The 13,608-nt window shown below is 42.5% G+C and overlaps 1 protein-coding gene across 8 annotated transcripts; it reads left to right on the top strand.

Annotated features, from left to right (window-relative positions):
- The first annotated feature begins 3,266 nt into the window (after positions 1–3,266).
- LOC134183454 (sentrin-specific protease 2-like) lies at positions 3,267–7,535 on the top strand. 8 transcript variants are annotated; one of them, XM_062650992.1, is made up of 20 exons: positions 3,267–3,697; positions 3,814–3,955; positions 4,027–4,139; positions 4,205–4,649; positions 4,723–4,797; positions 4,960–5,217; positions 5,282–5,597; positions 5,654–5,724; positions 5,790–5,912; positions 5,968–6,015; positions 6,069–6,158; positions 6,218–6,283; positions 6,374–6,453; positions 6,516–6,627; positions 6,686–6,736; positions 6,795–6,839; positions 6,910–6,975; positions 7,200–7,245; positions 7,303–7,452; positions 7,508–7,535. In XM_062650992.1, the coding sequence occupies exons 6-18, from the start codon at positions 5,068–5,070 to the stop codon at positions 7,209–7,211; spliced, it is 1,230 nt and encodes a 409-aa protein (XP_062506976.1). In that variant the 5' UTR covers positions 3,267–3,697; positions 3,814–3,955; positions 4,027–4,139; positions 4,205–4,649; positions 4,723–4,797; positions 4,960–5,067; the 3' UTR covers positions 7,212–7,245; positions 7,303–7,452; positions 7,508–7,535. The 8 variants fall into 8 exon arrangements, with proteins under 8 accessions (XP_062506976.1, XP_062506977.1, XP_062506981.1 ...); XM_062650993.1 differs by having other exon boundaries at positions 4,012–4,139; XM_062650997.1 differs by having other exon boundaries at positions 3,814–4,139; positions 5,321–5,597.
- The last annotated feature ends 6,073 nt before the right edge of the window (positions 7,536–13,608 follow it).

The following is a 13,608-nucleotide window of genomic DNA, read 5'->3' as shown; positions in this document are numbered from 1 at the left end:
TTTGCCTCAAAAGGAAACGTCAGACACGCAAAATTGCGATCGACAATGTCGTGATGACTTCGGTATTCACATGAAGCCAAATACAAACGAAGAAGAAGCAGGTCGCACTCGATTTCGGCTCATCGAGACGTCTGGGACAGGCGTGAAAATTATCATGGCCATCGTCACGTCGTTCGCGTCCGTCTCGTACAGCTGTAAGAGTTGGAGAGTGCCGATTCGAGGCGCAATAAATGCGAAACCAAATAGTCCACGCGACCAAATAGTCCCTGCAGGTGGCTGAAACCAAATAAGCCCTAGTTAAACGGTTTCGGGAACCAAATAGAAGCGAGATAATTGCCCGCGACCAAATAGTCCACGGAACCAAATAGTCCCTGTACAGCCATGATAATTTTCACGCGTCTCCCAGACGTCTCGATGAGCCGAAATCGAGTGCGACCTGCTTCTTCTTCGTTTGTATTTGGCTTCATATGAATACCGAAGTCATCACGACATTGTCGATCGCAATTTCGCGTGTCTGACGTTTCCTTTTGAGGCAAACCTCAGCTCGTCTGGTAGCGGGCGTGTTGAAAGTAGGCGGAGTAAGAATGTCTTGTGCGTTACAAGATAAACAAACATGATCCGATCACTGAGTGTAGAGACATGGTGATGTGCCTAAGAATGTTTTAGTGCGTACAATGCTGCGGTTAGCTGCAGATTTATGCATCGATCCTGCATGGCATCGATCGATACTTAGGTGCACAGTGACGTATGCCTACTGTCTACGCAAGGAAGACGATCTACGTCTCTGAAATTGGTTGCGCACGACCAAAGATCGGTGATGACTTCCAGAACAGAAGAGAAAATAAGTGAATATATGTAGTTCGAGAAACAACTAATTAAATGTATCTGATGTAAAATCACTTATTTGCACTTAGTTTCTCAGATGGGTATTGATGGTTGTTTGTCTGCGTTGTTGTACACTATAAAACGATCCGTTTGTTTAGTGAAATCTTGTTTTCTTGTATACATGCATCTTCTGTATCTTTCTGCCATTTAGTCTGCACGTCTGTCTATCTTTCTTTGAATGGTGACACAGCAAATGTGCTGCAGTAGAATCAGGATATGCAGACAAGAAAATGAAGACAAGAACTATACTAATCAGCATGCAGCTATGCGCATGCATGCAGATATGAGTGTGTATACAAAGATGCAATGCAAGAGTGATCAGTGGAAAAGTGTCTAAGTCTGTCTGTCTGTCTGTCTGTCTGTCTGTCTGTCTGTCTGTCTGTCTGTCTGTCTGACTGACTGTCTGTATGTCTGTCTGTCTGTCTGTCTGTCTGTCTGACTGACTGACTGACTGTCTGTCTGTCTGTCTGTCTGTCTGTCTGTCAATACACATATTTTCAAACATTGAACTATTATACACCATCTAAGCAAAGCAACTAAATACTACCCAAGCCAATAGGACTTGCTTCTACCTACAACCATTTATGTTTATGTTGCTGTCTCTTGAAACAATCTTCTTTATTTTTCTGTCAATCACTCTAGCATTTGATCGATGTAGACACATAGAAAACACAGATCTCCAGTATGTCTTGAAGGTTGATGCATTTGGCTTTCCGTCTTCGTTTCTTGATAGCTGTGTCTGTATGTCTGTCTGTCTGTCTGTCTGTCTGGCTGGCTGTCTGTGTTTCTGTCTGTCTGTCTGTCTGTGTTTCTGTCTGTCTGTCTGTCTGTCTGTCTGTCTGTCTGTCGTTCGCTTGTTTCTTGTGTACCGTACTGTTGTTGTCCAATATTATTTCTGAACCAATGCTTACTTTTGGTTGTTTCTCGATTTCTTTGTCTATCTCTGTTGTTTGGTTGTTCTTTGTGTGCCTTGGTAGTGTATTCAAGATTGCTTCTTATTTGCAATAATTACGTTTTTGCTTTGAATTATATAGATCGGTGATAGTATTCCATTGAAACTTTTGTACCACTTCTCGTGTTTCTCACTTTGTGGCGTTAGCAGTATCCTGGTAGAAGCGTTCCTGAAAGTCTACGCGTCCAACAAAACTTGGCGTTGCAGAGTAATGCAGTTTTTTAAGTGTGAAGGAATAGTCTAATTAGCTGAAGTTCTGCGAGGCTATACGAATATTATACTTCAGCGAATTTAGTGTAATATACAAACAAACGTTCTAGTCCGCTGTCAAGCGACTTTCCACTTTGCAAACGCTGTGTTATATAGCTACAACTGTAGTCGTCCTCGCTAGTGCAACAACACACAGAGCACAAGAATTCCTCTATGTAAAAAGAAGACTGAGAATTTGGCACGTTCGTCTCTATAGATCTGCCACACAGAATCGAAATCACCTCCAACAGCTGGTCCATGCATGCACACATGACATTAATTGACACCTCGTTAATCACAATCCAAACAAGTTCTCTACCCAAAGCAGGTGCGCATTATAACTTCAAATTACCTGCATACGCATTGCCTTCGTTTTCTGGACGTTGGGTTCACACTGCTAACATAACGTCTAGGAACAATTTACTACACTAATGATTACGACATTACGAGTGTGTCATCGTGAGTTCACGATGATGTCGTCGTAGCACTAGAAATTAGCAGGTAGATGACGCACGTGTAACTCGTTGTCACACTTGGCCTACGTCAACCGTTTTGTAATTTAGTACTGTACATGTGAATAACAATTGCGTTTACTTGCCAACGTCGTCACTACGAAACACTATACACATAAGCCAAGCGACAACTAGAACTACGCTATCTTCATCAAACTACGAATCGACACAGAATTATCAGTTTTGCGTACACGAAACTGTAGGCGTGAGAAGAATTTGCCCTGAATTGTGTGCGCTAACAATCTGCTTCTCTACAGTTGCAGTACCTATATATTGAGTCGATTTTACCTGGTAGTCACTGTATGCGTGTGCTTGCTCTAGCCATGAACCAGAACGGCAGTAAACAAGGAAGAGGAAGAGGACCTTCTGCTTTGGATGACGCGGTTTACAGTATTCTACTTGCTCTTCTCGTCAATGCGTACACGTGTGCGCCGAAATCAGAAAGATCAAAAGAAGAACGTGTTGCTGTGCGAAAGAGAAAACACTATGACGTTCAAACTACTCACAATCCGTTGACAGGCCAGAAAGAAACAAGACTAGTTTATAAGAAGTCAGGAAAAATTGCTCTCAAGAGATGTGAGGTTACAGATGCAATTCGAAAAGAGTACCAGAGCACGAAAAAAGAAGGAGCAAGAAAGTTGTACCACAGAATTGGAAGATACACTTTGTTGGATTGGGAGGCCAACATGGTATTCAAAAACGTCTCAACACGTTTCCTGAAAAACAAAAACGAAAGCCACTATTTTCAAATCGTCCGCCTCTGCGCAGTATTTCCTCACGTAGAGTGATGAGAAGGAATCAGGTAGACATTGTGGACCTACGAAAACTAGCAATAACAAAAGGTGAAATCACGTACAAGTACGTGTTGTCTTTATTGGACGTATTCAGTCGTTACGTCATTTTACAACCTCTGTCCGACAAGTCAGCAAAAGTCGTAGCTCAACACCTTAGCTCTGTGTATTCAATTTTTGGTCCACCACGATTGCTGCAATGCGACCAAGGCAAAGGATTTACGGCACGCGTGACTAGACAAGTTATGAAAGCTTTCAATTGTCGGATGATATACGGATCGCCTTATCATCCTCAGTCCCAAGGAAAGGTATCTAAAGAGTATTGTAGTGCTCCTCACAAAACGTATAGCTTGTATTTCGACCTTAATACATTTTAGATTTTACGTAACGTACGCATGTAGTAGTTAAAAATGTTATGTGCTAGGATGAACGGTTTCATCGAACGTGGAAGGAGAAGCTGAAATTTGACCTCTACAACAATTTAGCAACAACGTCTGGAGTCGACTGGGTCGGTGTACTACAAAAATACGCGCAGCTGTACAACAACAGCTCACACAGTTCACTTGGTATACTTAATTAATTGTCTAGAAAAATGTAACATTAGATAAGAAATAAAAGTTAGATGGTTCTTGTTCAGGTATGAGAAGTCCATTTCACGTGTTTTTTGGACGCGAATCAAACGTAGTTCTCTATAAGCGAAGTCTTGATTCAGAAAGCCAGTTAGAAATAGGCATTGGCAGCGACAGTGAGGTTATCAAGTTTTCTGCATTCTGTCATTTTTAAGCATTTGCTTCACTAATATATGAACATTTTAGACGCTATCTATTGCTAGCGATGACATTCACAGCAACACTAGCGACGATGACGACAATCACGTAATTGAGACTGAGCTCAATATTCTTGAACGTGTAAGGAAACAAGCCTACGATTCGTCGCAAACAACTGCTTATCGACAAGCGAAACGTTAAGCAGCATCTTATCCGCCTTCTACATACAGCGTCGGTGATGCAGTCCTAGTTCGTTTACATACGAGTATCAGCCGAAAGAAATGGAACAAGCTACCGGTTACCCCGGTTATTGGCAAAGGAAAAATTATAAAAACCAACTTTCAGAAGAATCGGTACCTAGTGCGCGTAATCGGCGAGCAAACAGCTACTAAATGGTTTGCAGTATCGGATATCACATCCCTTACAGCCGAGGAAGAAAATACCAGACAAGCACTAGCCAAAAAATTATTACTCTTGAAGAAGGCTAAAGAAAGTAAGGACATGGCATGCACCTTCTACTTGTACGTGTACACGGGCTTTGCATATTTTCACTTCTATTATTGTAGATGTTGAGAAAACGACTGCATTTAGCGGCTATGTCAAGAAAAATCCCAGCATTTCAGCTACTGTGACTTCACAAGGTATGCAACCATTGAGGCTGATTGCTGTCAATACACACACACACACACACACACACACACACACACACACACACACACACACACACACACACACACACACACACACACACACACACACACACACACACACACACACACACACATTAATATACTATTTCTCAGGTACACAGCGAACTTGCACAGATAGCCCAATTCTCTCTTTATGAACACGAAGTTGAACAACAGGCAAAGAACGACATTTCTTATTCTCTAGTCTGCCGTATTGAAGAAATGGGTCTTACTGTGAGAAAAGAGGTCAAAGGAGACGGCAACTGTTTCTTTAGAGCACTAAGTAATCAACTTAGTCGTTTCGGTGTCAACATGTCCCACCAAAAGATTAGAAAGACGATAGTTCGGCACCTAAACGAAAATCCTTTCACGGTACTACATAGTAGCAAATTTGGCATGCTACCATAATATAATTAAGTATTGTTTACCATATTAGCTAGTATATGTGTACATTGCTACTTTTATGTCTAAGCAGGACTCAGGAGAACATCTTTCTCAATTTATTCCACTCGAATGGACAGACTACATTAACAGTATGAAAATGCCGGGCACTTGGGCGGATGAAATTGTCGTGCGAGCTGCAGCAACAGTATTTGACCCTCCAGTGTACATTGTCTCTTCCCTTGAAGACGAAAACAGCGACAAACAAATTAACGCAAGAACTGCAGAAGGGAACCGGCGTGCACCAATGCTGCTGGGGCATGTGGCAGAAAACCACTATTGGAGTCTGGATCTCAATACTGCAAAACAGCGTTAGTAAATTACATTGTACAAACGTTGAAAAGCTGCTGCATTAAAACTTTGTTAGCAGAAACGTTTCCAGGCAACGGACGCAAAACTGTTGGCGAGTTTGACATACCTGCTGCTGCTGCTACCATAGTATCCAAAATATGTTTTTTACAATTTGTTCAATAAGTAGAACTATTGAATTTGTTGTATTGTAGGTAGATGGTGCTTTGCGTATGGCTGAGAGCAGTTTCCAGCATAGACTAAGTACGGATCAAAGTTATGAATTATTTTCATCTGATTTTCAATCGCTGCAGTCCAAAAGATGGTTGAACGATAAAGTCAGTGAGCTAACGTCTCTAAGTAGTATATCATATATTGGTATCTTATCTTTAGATAGTAAATGCTTTGCACATAGTATTCCAGCAAGAGGCAAACTTGATGGTACGCGAGAAAATTTTGTCAAACTATGTGCGTTTCATTTCCTTTTTTTATAGAATTCCAATAGAGTATTGTCAATAAATTCCTACCTTGTTCCAAGTTATGGAAAACGAGGATACGACGGCGTATGGAGGGCTACTATGGAGGTTAATAAAATGACATTCCTTGTTAAAATGTAGAATTCATGCAGTAAAGCTTTGTATAGGTCAACGTCTTTGAATACGAACTAATTGCTATACCTGTTCATAGGAAGAATCACTGGATAGAAGTGGTTAGAATCATACCATTCCATGTCAAATCTCATATCATTTTGCGGGGTCTAAGTTTTGAAAGTGTGAGTGCATGACAGACTGCATTATAGATTGTTGACATTTTCGAGAAGTGTCTCAATGTTATCGATTCGGCGGGAAACACACATGACGCTGTGTGTGATTGCATTATGTAATTCTACTGTCAAGAGTTCTAATTGCATTATCAAATATTGGCATGTAAATATGTCGTAGACTTTGGTTGTGTGATGAGCATAGGAGGAAATATGGTACACTGAGTAACAAGGATTTTTGGCAAAAGAAATACCTAGTATCAAAGGTGAGCGGATGTGTGAGGCTATATATAGTGCGTAGCTCGTACTGTGGATATCCACGGAACGTTTGCTAATCTATGTTAAATGCAGGAAAAGCCTCAACAGATCGATAGTGTCAATTGCGGTGTTTGGACTTGTGTGGTACGTCTAGGGCTATAAATTGATAAAAGCTATATGCCATGTATACTGCGATTTACAGAACATGAGAGACTACTCTCTTCTCGGGAAGTTGCAAAGACGCGAGGTTATAATTATCATAGAATCATTCTGATTAATGCATTAATTAATTAATCTAACAACACGTATTCCCATAGATGAATGGAAACCGTACGACGTTGGCTTGCGTATCGCCTTCTACACTCAGTCACCAGTTCATGCGAGTAAGTTGTTGCCTACAGATGTTGATGTAACAGTATGTACTAAATTTAGTTGACTGGAGAGAGACTGTCCCGCTAGCTGTGTAATTAATTAAACGTGCAAGGCGTATTATTAGTATATAAACAATAGAGAGCTGTTTATGGAATTTCGTGGTAGGTTTTGCTATCTATAGACAGTATCAGCTAGGTAATATTGCAATGCAAAACCTTATTGTAATAAATTGTAGAAACGACAATGAAAAAGAATTATTCAAACAAGATCAAATGGAGGAGGTAAGATTAATCATTAAAAGTTAAAACCTATTTAAACTTTTGGCAACCATGTGACAGATTGTTTTCAGAACAGCAGAAAGTAAGTATCCAACTGTTCAAGAATGCTGCAATATACAATATTCAGATTATTGCTGCTAGCACATCATCATCTGAAAACAGTTGAGCCTACTGAGCAGATTCTAGCCGTGACTGAAAACACAGTGCAAAGTAAGCAAAACTGCCACTCGACCCATATTTACATTAATTTTACTTTGTGATCAAGGCAGTAGACAAAGACCCCAAAAGTCATTGTCACTAAGAAACACGAAGAAACGACGTCTTGTATCATATCATGCAATAGAAAAACCAGGCACTGCAAATGCTACACGTCTAGAACGGTGTGAACAATAATTTAGCATAGTAATTGACTAGTTGCTCAAAATGCAATTTATGTGAAACTGTAGCAATGTCCTCACATTTGATGAAGATCGCTTGTCTGCAGAAAATGACAACGATGTCAAAGATTCGTTTACAGTAAAACACTGACAACGTTTCTTTACAATATTCTGTTGCAATATATTTTATCAAGGCATCTTTTAAACCGTCAGATGTCGTCGCACCTATTGAAGGTACTACGGATACAGACAGTAGGTAAGACAGTATCATATCTGCTACAGAAATAAACAGTTAATTAAATTAATTAATTAATTTCTTTGTTTACTCCAATACCCAATTAAGTGTTGAAATACTGGCTTCTACACCTCGAACCAAAGAAGAAGATATCGATGCATTAGATGATAAGTGATTATACGTACATAGACAGATATTAATTTACTGGAGGACTCTAACGTCTACTGCGGAAGTGTATATTCTCGTAACAGATAGATTGCATTGCAGGGATTAATTCTTACTATACGTGTGCAAATCTGCAATTAATTAATTGCAGTGTCTTTAATAAAACTAACGGATCCTTATTTTGCAGGTATCCACTGTACTGTCAAAGACCTAAAAATTACGATAGCCAAACTAGAAAGAAAAATGCTATCAAGGCATTGTTGGATGCTTGTCCGACAACTACACCACCAAACTTTTCCAGAACAACAACCATGGCAGAAAGCCTAGAGCAATGGAAACATGTCACAATAGGTGCGAGATATTCAATACAAGTCATCAAGTACATGCAGCAATATTTTTAATTTACTAAATGGTATTTTGCAAATCGCAAAAGAGCACAATACATTGCTGACGACAAAATCGACACCTTCAATGAATTTATGGGCCAGCCAGGAGACTGGAAATACTGCGTAAGAGCAAAGCACGCAGTACTTCATATACTAGCTTTTCATCACCTGCAATCATGGGCAACAGACAACATTGCTGTGGCAATGGATAATGGATACAGTATTGTCAAGTGACTGATTAGTAATGTACTGTTGCAGAAGTAGATTGTATAGTTACCTGTCATGTAATGTAAGCAAGTACACTCCATTGCAATAAACTTCTTTGTTTTGCACTAATTTGCAGTTTAATAACCGCAGTTCAAGGACATCGCAACATAATACAACTCATATAGCTGCATGGCAGCGAATGGCCAATGCAATGATTTACTTATAGCTGAATGGCCAATGCAATGATTTACTTATAGCTGGGGCCTTAGTTACGATTAAGCTAATTATTAAGAAATATAATAACTAAGACAGACAGACAGACAGACAGACAGACAGATAGACAGACAGACGGACAGGCAGACAGACAAACAGATTATTATATTATTATATTTGAACTCTTGCTCTATTAATAACAATAGACAGACAGACACAGACACAGACAGACAGACAGACAGACAGACAGGCAGGCAGGCAGGCAGGCAGGCAGGCAGGCAGGCAGGCAGACAGACAGACAGACAGACAGACAGAGACAGACCCCGGATATTGATGGTGGCGGCTGAACTTTCCTGACTGTCAGCCCAACGCTTTCCCTCTTTCTATCTTTTGATATGTCTCAGCTAGAGAGCTGTCCCTATGAGTCTTGTCATGTTTCTGGCACTCTTCAGAGAGTTCTCGGTCATACTCGTCACGCTCATGACCCAAATCTTCTACCAGGCGACTTCATCTCTCGTCATAGCTTACAGCGTTGCCCCCACTGCTCCAAATGGTTTCTAAAGCTTGGGCAACACATGTCTCAATGTAGGAAGCGGCAGAGTTTTCCCGTAAGTGGCCAACGGTCATCCGCACCAGCAGACACAAGCGCGCCATCACCACCGTCACCTTCGTTGAGGAATGCATCCTCCACAGTCGTGCCAACTATGGTATCTGAGCCTCAAGATCTTTCTCAACCTACGAGTAGTATCAGTGCACTCAACCCGGAATCAACCGCTTGGCGTTTCATTCGGGACCTCTCAGTGCAGTCAATCTTAGAAGCCACGCCCCCTCGCGTTGTCCAAACGATCAATTCCTCCGTCAAGGCTCGTTTCCAGGACTGTTGTGCTATTGCCCTAAAGAAAATCCAAGATAACCCAGATGACGTTTCGGCATGGAAGCTTCTCCTTCTCATCCCTCGCATGCTTCTCCGACCTATGGTGAGAGGTGGCAAGAACGGCCTTCGAGATGTAAAGTTAGCGTATGAGAAATTTTTGAGCTGGCAATGGGAGGACCTTGTCAAACTGCAAGGCTTGCCGACCAAACGAGCTTCGTATGGAAGTGAGGAAGCCAGGATAGCAGCGGCACTAAGATTAGTGAGATGTGGTGAGTTGTCACGTGCGTCTAAGGTCCTCACTAGCACCGGATTGGCTGAATCGTCAGCGGAGACAACCGCAAAATTGGCACTAAAACATCCAAGGAGGTCAACAACAATAATAAGGGAGGCTACACCTCACCACGAGTCCATCAATTTAACTAGATCTATTCTCTTTGATGTTATCAGACGATCACCGCGTGGATCTGGAGCAGGCCCGTCAGGTTGGCGCTTTGAGCATTTGAAAGTGCTAATTGAAAATGATTTCACTGCTGATGGCCTCTTCTCTGCCTGCACTGCCATCGCTCAAGGGATACTTCCTGAAATAGCTACCAAGCTGTTGTCTTCTTCCCGGTTAATTGCTATCCTTAAGCCAAATGGCGATGTGAGACCCATTGCTATCGGAGAATGCATTCGCCGAGTAACCTCGAGAGCCATCTGTGTGCAAATGAAAAACAGTTTTGCCAGCTTCTTCTGCCCTATCCAGCATGGAGTTTCCACAGAGAATGGTTCAGAGTTAATTATTCACCATATTGAGCTGATGCTGGAACACAACCCTGATTGGATTGTACTGAAGTCCGATGTAAAGAATGCATTCAACTCTATCAATAGACATCACCTGCTCAACGAGCTACGCCAGTCCTTCCCTGAGCTATACAATTACGCATCACAGATGTATGGTGGATTCAACTCACTAGTCTTCATGGAGGGTGGTACAGCAGTCGCTATATCATCGGAAGAAGGCATCCACCAAGGCGACCCTCTTGGTCCAGCCTTGTTTGCCACAGCAATTCATCCAATTCTGAGGGATCTCCAGGAAAGATTTCAAGAAATTCATGTCCTAGCTTACCTTGACGACGTGTTTCTATTGGGTCATCCGGACAAAACCTTGGAAGCTTTCCAGAATCTAAAGGATATGTTCCTTTCTGGCAGTTTATCCGTCTCAGACTCCAAATGCGAGATCTTCAGTCCTTCAGGTACCATCAATACCGCTAATACTTACGTTCAAGTAACATCTGAGGGCTCAATGTTCCTCGGAACTCCCATCGGTTCTACTGCTTTTGTTGAGTCTTCTTGCTCTCAGATCGTTCAGTCAGGGTCTTCTTTGTGTAACTATCTTCCAAAATTAAATGACCCTCAAAGTGCTCTCCTGCTCCTTCGTCATTGTCACGTGCCGAAGCTAGACCATCTGGCCCGGACTGTACATCCGAATAATATTAGGAAAGCTGCTTCTATCCACGACTCTATGACGCGCGCAACATTTTCACAAGTACTAGGCTTCCCCGAGTTGGTTCTTCCATGGGAGCAAATATCACTGCCAGTACGTCTGGGTGGATTTGGTATGTCATCCCTGTCGTCCACCTTCAAACTCGGTTACGTGGCTTCATGGATACACTCACTTGCTGAGCTCCCACTTCGTTTTCCTGCTGTAATACCCATGGTTGACAACGTGGTTGACCATCATTTTGGTTCAGTTGGTGATGCTCTTGCCAAGTCCATACCTCCTGACAAGCTTCTGTCTGACTATCTGGCAAATCCTAAGAAACTTCAAAGCAGACTTTCAAATCAGTTCTTTGCAGACCAACTACAACTTTCATTAAATAACTCTGCTACGACTAGAGATGCCTCTAGGTTATATTCCCTACAGGGAAAAGGAGCTGGAGCATGGCTAAATGCAATCCCTGCAACACAAGGTTTCGCATTCAAACCCTGCGATTTTCGCTTGGCGTCGCTTGTGAGGCTTGGATTGCCCATCTCTCTGTCACATTGGTCAGAGGCATGCAACTGCAGTGCACCACTGGATGACAGCGGATACCACCTACTCACATGCAAGACCGGTGGAGGCCCTATTTGGTCTCACGAATCAATTGCTGGGGTGTGGTCTGAGTGCCTCAGGAGCCTCCAAATCCACCATCGACGGGAGCCAAGGAACAGATATGTCACTTCAGATTGCAGGCCTGACATTGTCATGTTCGATTCTGAATCAGCTTCCAACCTCGACCTGGACATCTCTCTAGCCCACCCTTGGAGTGCGGATGCATTTCCAAGCTCTGCTGATAGAACAGGCGTCGCTGCTAAACAACGAGAGAATAGGAAGACGGCAAAATACAGCCAACAAAAGCTCCCTGGGACTTCAGTTCTCAAAGCCATCCCCTTGGTATTCGAACATTTCGGTGCATGGGGAGAAGAGGCCAGGAACTTCTTGCGAAAGCCAGACGAAGTTGGTCAGCCAAACGCACCGGAATTTGTGGACTTCTGGCGTAAACGATTTTCAGTGCAGCTGCAAAAGTGCAACGCACGGGTCATTCAGAAGAAATTGAATGTGTTGTGTGGTGGGTGTCAGATTCCCGAGTCACTCAGCACTCAATTCTTTTATCATTAGTGTACTTTTAGTTGTCTCTTTTGCCTCAGAAAATATGTATACACTTACCTATGAACACTATAAAGCATTTAGCTTTAGTCGAGTAGTTTCTGCTGTGATGTATGATAGTGTGATTGTAAGAAATAAATGATTCTTGACAGACAGACAGACTGACTGACTTACTGACATACAGACTGACTGACTGACTGACATACAGACTGACTGACTGACTGACATACAGACTGACTGACTGACATACAGACAGACAGACAGACTGTTTTCGCAGATTGCATATCCATCATCGCAGGAAGCCGAGTACAGTATGCAGACAACAGACCGGACAACTAATTAGCTAACCGCGGCACATCTACACTCGGTGATCGGATCATGTTTGTTTACCTTGTAACGCACAAGACATTCTTACTTCGCCTACTTTCAACACGCCCGCTACCAGACGAGCTGAGATTTGCCTCAAAAGGAAACGTCAGACACGCGAAATTGCCATCGACAATGTCGTGATGACTTCGGTATTCATATGAAGCCAAATACAAACGAAGAAGAAGCAGGTCGCACTCGATTTCGGCTCATCGAGACGTCTGGGAGACGCGTGAAAATTATCATGGCCATCGTCACGTCGTTCGCATTCGTCTCGTACAGCTGTAAGAGTTGGAGAGTGCCGATTCGAGGCGCAATAAATGCGAAACCAAATAGTCCTGTAGGTGGCCGAAACCAAATAAGCCCTAGTTAAACGGTTTCGGGAACCAAATAGGAGCGAGATAATTGCCCGCGACCAAATAGTCCACGCGACCAAATAGTCCCTGTACAACATTTCACATTTCACATTTCACTTTTGTCAGCCAGGCTAGCGCCTCACTCGAAGCAGCTACAACGACGAGAGTCACACCAAACGATTCGCTCTTGTCCGAAGAATTGCACTGACCCACCAGCTAGAAATGTGCAAAGTCACCTTGTATCAGTCAACTGCTGCCATGCAATTCCACGTACTGCTTCCTACAACGCCATGTTGTTCCGGTCACGTGTGTACATGTGACTACATACCCTTTGGAAGCCTAGCTGCCACTTCCACCAGCTGCTACATGCTGCTTACAGTTGCATGTAGTTGAACATGTACGACTATGTTCAACGGCGCGGCGTCCTGTCTGACTCTCTGTGCATGTAAGCGTGTATCTCTTTCGTGAAACCCTAGGTAATGAGAGTTGTTTATAGATGCAATCAGTGTTATTACGTACATCCGTCAGCTGCTACATACTTCCGTGTATGCTGAGTGT

This window comes from Corticium candelabrum, chromosome 8 (genome assembly GCF_963422355.1).
Source record: "Corticium candelabrum chromosome 8, ooCorCand1.1, whole genome shotgun sequence".
Taxonomy (NCBI): Eukaryota; Metazoa; Porifera; class Homoscleromorpha; order Homosclerophorida; family Plakinidae; genus Corticium; species Corticium candelabrum.
This window is presented reverse-complemented; position numbering and strand designations above follow the sequence as displayed.